General features: G+C 38.1%; 1 protein-coding gene across 1 annotated transcript; it reads right to left on the bottom strand.

Moving 5' to 3' along the window:
• Positions 1-297: 297 nt before the first annotated feature.
• Positions 298-1,264, bottom strand: LOC110304663 (olfactory receptor 1468-like). The gene has a single exon (XM_021176122.1). It carries the CDS (start codon positions 1,262-1,264, stop codon positions 329-331), a length of 936 nt encoding a protein of 311 aa, XP_021031781.1. The 3' UTR covers positions 298-328.
• Between the last annotated feature and the right edge of the window lie 4,912 nt (positions 1,265-6,176).

Genomic DNA, 6,176 nt, shown 5'->3' with positions numbered 1-6,176 from the left:
AGAGGGCATTGATTTTGATAGACTACTTCCTGCTGATTAGGGACATCAAGTTCCCTGGAACAACTTTGATATTTGTTTTAGGATATGTTCTATCAGCAACCAGCAACCAGCCAGCAAGAAGCAGCAAGTAGCAACAGCAGTAAAAGGAGCAGTAGCAGCAGCATCACCACCAGAAGCAACAACAACTGCCCCACCAGCATTGGCACCAGCAGCAGCAGGAGGAACAGCAACTTCATCAGCTCTTGAGAGTCTAGTTTTTGTTTGTTTGTTTGTTTTGTTTTAACTACTTGATTACTTTATAACAACATCTGAAATGTAGTTACCATAGTTAGAAGAGAGTTTTCTTTTGAAGCACTCGTTTTAGAGCCTCCTTCATGTCTCTGTTCCTAAGGCTGTAGATGAAGGGGTTCAGCATGGGAGTCACCACAGTGTACATCATAGACATGACAGTATCCTTCAGAGTAGAGTCATTAGCTGATGGACATAAGTACAGACCAATGACTGTCCCATAGAACAGTGACACCACAGACAGATGAGAACCACAAGTTGAGAAGACCTTGTGTATTCCTCCAGTTGAAGGGACTTTGAGAATGGAGGAGACAATATGCGCATAAGACACTATGATAAGTAGAAATGGAAGTATAACAACAAGTGCTCCAATTATCATTATCATTAACTCATTAATGTGAATATCAGAGCAGGCCAGCTTCAGGAGAGCAGACAGGTCACAGAAAAAATGGGGGATTACATTGTTTTTACAGAAAGACAATCTAGTTAAGAGCAAAGTGTGCAACATGGCATATAATGTTGTCAGTGCCCAGGACAGCAGCACCATACTCACACAGAGGTTTGGACTCATGATTCTGGTATAATGAAGAGGGAAGCAGATGGCCACATAACGGTCATAGGCCATGACAACAAGGAGTAAACTCTCAACATCACCAAAAAACAAAAAGAAGTACAATTGTGCGAGGCATCCTGCATAGGGAATGGATGATACTTGGCTCTGCATGTTTTGCAGGAAATTGGGCATTGTGACAGTAGAAAAGCAGAGGTCAGTGAAGGACAAGTTGCTGAGAAACAAGTACATGGGTGTGTGGAGATGGGAGTCCAGATGAATGAGGACAATGATGACGAGGTTCCCTAGGACAGTGGTGAGGTACATGGCCAGGAACAGGGCATAGAACAGGTGCTGGTGCTCTGGGGGTATGGGCAGGCCCAGGAGGATGAACTGGGAGATGACAGTTTGGTTCTTTCCAGGCATGATCTATCTTCCTGAAATATCTGTAAGTGTAATAATCTACCTGTAAATATATAATAAAATGAACATATACGTAAGACAAGGGCTTTACAATAATCTCATATGCATCACATTATCTCTGTTATGAAAAGCTTGAATTTCTATAACAATAAATTCTGTTTTCTTATATGTGTTTCAATATTTCATCCTTTAAATTCTACTCTTACCTGAGATTCAAAATGCATTGACTTTTCTCTTATTTCTGAATTGGTTATGTGGCCTCAGTGATTATGATTTGGTTCACCTCTGTCAGTTTTTTGCATTTTAATTTTCCTTAGGTCTCAATGAAGATGGTCTTATTTTATAATTATAAATCTTCAGCAATGAGAACTTCATATAGTTGAATAGTTTACCTTACAACTTAAGACTCAGGTTGGATTTCTTTCTGTCTTATCCTCAGAACTCTGTTTTCTAAGGATGAATGAATATTCCCTAGACTGTGCTACAGACCTTGTAAACAGAGCAGATTCCAAACAAAATCCCCACATTCATCCTCTTCCTACTCTATCCCATCCTTCTTCCCTATAACATATCATTAAAAGGAATCTGTGATCAAAGCTGAAATCTGACAGTTTTATTTCATTCATTCATTTCTTTCACTATTTATACTCCATTATTAAATGCTATTGATATGAAGTACACATTATTTATCCTAATTATTACTAACATAGAAAAACAATTACACCACTTGAACTATTGAATCCATGTCTCAATTCTCCCTGTGATTCTGAACCCCCATACATTTCTAAAAGAGCTTTTTTTGCTCTTTACATATAGAGTGAAAAATCAAATCATCCTTCTTTTCTAATTGATTGTTTGTTGGATTCTCAGTGCTTGGATGATAAAATAAAAATTTCTTTCTGGGACACACTTCACATTGATGTCCCTAAGGTTTGCTTCCTCCACAACCATATTTGCTCATACAAATAGTCTGTATTATAATCTACAGCTATGTTGGTCTTTAGGGTATATTTTACAGTGTTCTGCCTTTCACAAACAATATTCCGTCTGCCTGACAATTTCTTCTCATTGCTGCCAATCTCTGGGATTGCCATTTACACTTCAGTATCTCTGGCTTTCTAAGATAAGTCTCCCAAATCTGTCTAGAGTAGGTGAAAACTACTAGCTTTCCCCCACTGTGTCTGGTACTCACCCTACAGCACTCAATGCTTCAGTCAACTTCTTATAACTGACTCCAACAGATTGTAAATTCCATTCTGGAAAGGCATGTCTGCCTTTGACCTGCAACAGGGAAATCCTGCTTTTTGACTGCATTTACCCAATACATCATTAATATTAGCTCCACTGTGCAGTAGGATATGTTTTTTCAAAGACAGCAGTGATGTGTGAAAGTAGAATCTCTACCACTGTTAAGTCTTCCCTGACAAGAATTTCTTGGGTTAGTCCATCACCCCTAGTTTTGACTTTCTGTTGTAATTTACACACAGGGACAATATCATAGAATTTTATTTTTGAGACATACTCTTGTTTCCAAATCAAATGATACTCTGCACATCATTATACTCCATTTCATGTGATGTCATTGATATCACTATGCTAAGAAAAAATATGGTGGCAATTTCAGTAAGTGTGGAAATATTTCTATGCTAGTCTTGTGTGACCTCCTTCTCTAATATGCATGTCCCAAGTTCTCATTAATATCATATGTCAACTCTGCTTGTTCATTCTATTAGTATTGTACACATTGTGCAATTTCATTTATATTTACCACAGTGCAGTTTGAGTGAGTCAAATTACCGGGCATAATGTGATGGCCTTTTACATACAACTGAAGACATTGATGAAAAATCTGATGAAAAATCTGCAATCTCCCAAGGAAGAAAACACTCTGGCTAAGTGTTTGAGTGCTTTTAGTTGCAAGACCACAATTTCCAGGTCTTCCCTGGATATCAGTCCACATACAGTTTTCAGATTGTTCAATTCCTAATCCAGCGACCTTAGCTACACTTTCTCTCTCTTACAATCAATTTCACATTCATGCACACTTATGTGTGGATATGTCTGCTTTGGATTTCTGAAATATTCCAACTTCAATAAAACCCATTATATATTGAAACTGACAAAAAAAACCCATAAAGATTTGCAGAAAGACTCTCTGCTTATGTCTCTCTCTTAAAATGCCTAATTTATCTTAGTTAACAAATTTTATATTTCACAGTTAACTGCCAACATTAAGGGTAACAAGGAAAAGAAAATATGTACTGAAAACTCAGAATATGTCAGAAGTTTGCTTCTGTTGTAACTGAAAAGATAGCATTTCTGGTGTTGAGTGTGACTAGGAATCATAGATGAGAAAGTTGATGTGCAAATGCTGCATGAAGTAAACCGCTTCATGTTTCCCAGAGACATAGGAATCCATGTTCCCTGGCTACAGTAACCTGAGAATCATCTAAGATGATGTCTGAAAATTTAATGTGAGTGAAAACTCACCAGTATATTTACTAAAATGTTGATGTTACTCTTTGATTAAAATATTACATTTTTAATTCACACCCAAAGACAGGGCATTGCTGTTTTTTTCTGTTTTCTTTGTTCTTTTTAAATTTTTTCCAATTTTTTATTAGATATTTTCTTCATTTACATTTCAAATGCTATCCTGAAAGCCCCCTTTACCCTCCCCACCCTGCTCCCCTATCCACCTACTCCCCCTTCTTGGCCCTAGCATTCCCCTGTACTGGGGCATATAAAGTTTGCAAGACCAAGGGGCCTCTCTTCCCAATGATGGCTGACTAGGCCATCTTCTGCTACATATGCAGTTAGAGACACGAGCTCTGGGGATACTGGTTAGTTCATATTGTGTTCCACCTATAGGGTTGCAGACCCCTTCAGCTCCTGGGTACTTTCTCTAGCTCCTCCATTGGGGGCCTTATATTCCACCCAATAGGTGACTGTGACCATCTGCTTCTGTATTTGCCAGGTACTGACTTATCCTTACAGGAGTCCTTTCAGAAAAATCTTGCTGGCATGTGAAATAGTGTCTGTGTTTGGTGGCTGATTATGGGATGGATCCCCGGATGGTAACAGATAAGTTTCTTTAGAAAAATTGAAGTTCCATTTCTAATATGAAATTTACAGGTCATTAGTTTCTTCAGAAGAATTGAATGATATGAAATCAATCCATTTATTTTGAAATTTCTTCAGATAACATTAAAATAAATAATAATTAAGAAGTAGTGCATAAAACCTGTGTGGACTAGAGAGCTGTTATACTGAAGTGATAGCAATTGTTAAGAATATTATATGTAGTGATATAACTGAATATCATCATCAAAATATATCTGGAAAACAGTAGTTAACATGCTTGTAGAAGGTAGGAAAACTTGAAAGACAGAGAGGTATCAAACAGGGAAATATCAAATCTAAAACTGCATGCTGAAGACTATCATACAATCTGGGAAAACAAAAGCATCCTTCCGAACTCACCTAAGATGTATTCAGTCAACTCTGAGATGCCAGCCTGAGGCCTTGTTCTCATATTAGTTGCAGATCTATGAGGTGATTCCTCTATGTTCATAATCAGTGCATTATACCTGCTTATGTCTTCTACAATACTCAGCTCTGGGCCTGAGGGAATTTATTCTCTGGGGTCTGGACCCTGGAATAACTCACTAAAGACACATTAATTAGCTAGAAACATTCTGGAACAATTAGGAATCCTGCAACTGTGAGTGATCCACTCCTGATGACATCTGGCTCCATTTAGGGGAAGATAGTAATGGCATAGGTGGATGTGTAGTGATTGAGTCCATTGGGGGTTGACAGGTATCTTTCATGCCCAGAACATATTTTATGGAATGTTAAAGGTGCATTTGGAAGATTTCTAAAGTACTTAAGCACAATACTGCTTTGGTTGTACATGCTTTAGGTGGAGTCATCTGCCTTGGTTGCATGAGCAAGTTTCTACAGGAACTTAGAAGAATAGTCTGCCTGCTGTCCTTCCTTTGCAATATAATCCAGCTGAAACAAAGGATGGGGTCTGTGGGCTTGTCCTATATAAATGCAGTGCTGAATATTAAACTTGGAGCCTTGATCCAGAACCTTGTCTTGGCTTTATTCTTCTCTAACCCTGCCCCCATATCTTTTTCATTTCCAGACACCCTTTCAAGAAAACCCAGTTAGTCCATGACTGCTGGATGGCTACAGTGGACTATATCTTGGGCATTCTGTACTTTTTTTGGCTAATATTTGCTTATTAGTAAGTTCATACCATGTGTGTCCTTTTGGGTCTAAGTTACTTTACTCTGGATGATACTTTCTAGTTCCATCCATTTACCTGCAAAACTCAGGATGTCCTTATTCTTAATAGCTGAGTAGTATTTTATTGTGTAAATTAACCACATTTTCTACATCCATTCTTCTGTCGTGGGGCATATAGGTTGTTTCCAGCTTCTGGCTATCATAAACAAGGCCACTACGAACATACTGGAACATGTGCCCCTGTGGCAAGGTGTGGCACCTTTTGGGTATATTCTCAAGAGTGGTATTGCTGGGTCTTCATGTATATCTATTTCCAATTTTAGGTGGAGCCTCCAGATTGATTTCTAGAGTGGTTATACCAGTTTGCAATCCCACCAGCAATGGAGGAATGTTCTTTCTCTTCATCCTCTCCAACATTTTTTGTCATCTGAGGTTTTGATCTTAGACATTCTGATTGGTATCAGGTTGAATTTCAGGGTCGTTTTGATTTGCATTTCTCTGATCACTAAGGACTTTGAACATTTCTTTAAGTATTTCTCAGCTATTCAAGATTCCTCTGTTTTGAATTCTCAGTTTAGTTCTATACCCCGTTTTTTGATTGGGTTATTTGGTTTTTTTCTTTTGCTTATATATTTTAGTTACTGATTTTGTGACTTAT

Source organism: Mus caroli, chromosome 11 (assembly GCF_900094665.2).
Source record: "Mus caroli chromosome 11, CAROLI_EIJ_v1.1, whole genome shotgun sequence".
Taxonomy (NCBI): domain Eukaryota; kingdom Metazoa; phylum Chordata; class Mammalia; order Rodentia; family Muridae; genus Mus; species Mus caroli.
This window is presented reverse-complemented; position numbering and strand designations above follow the sequence as displayed.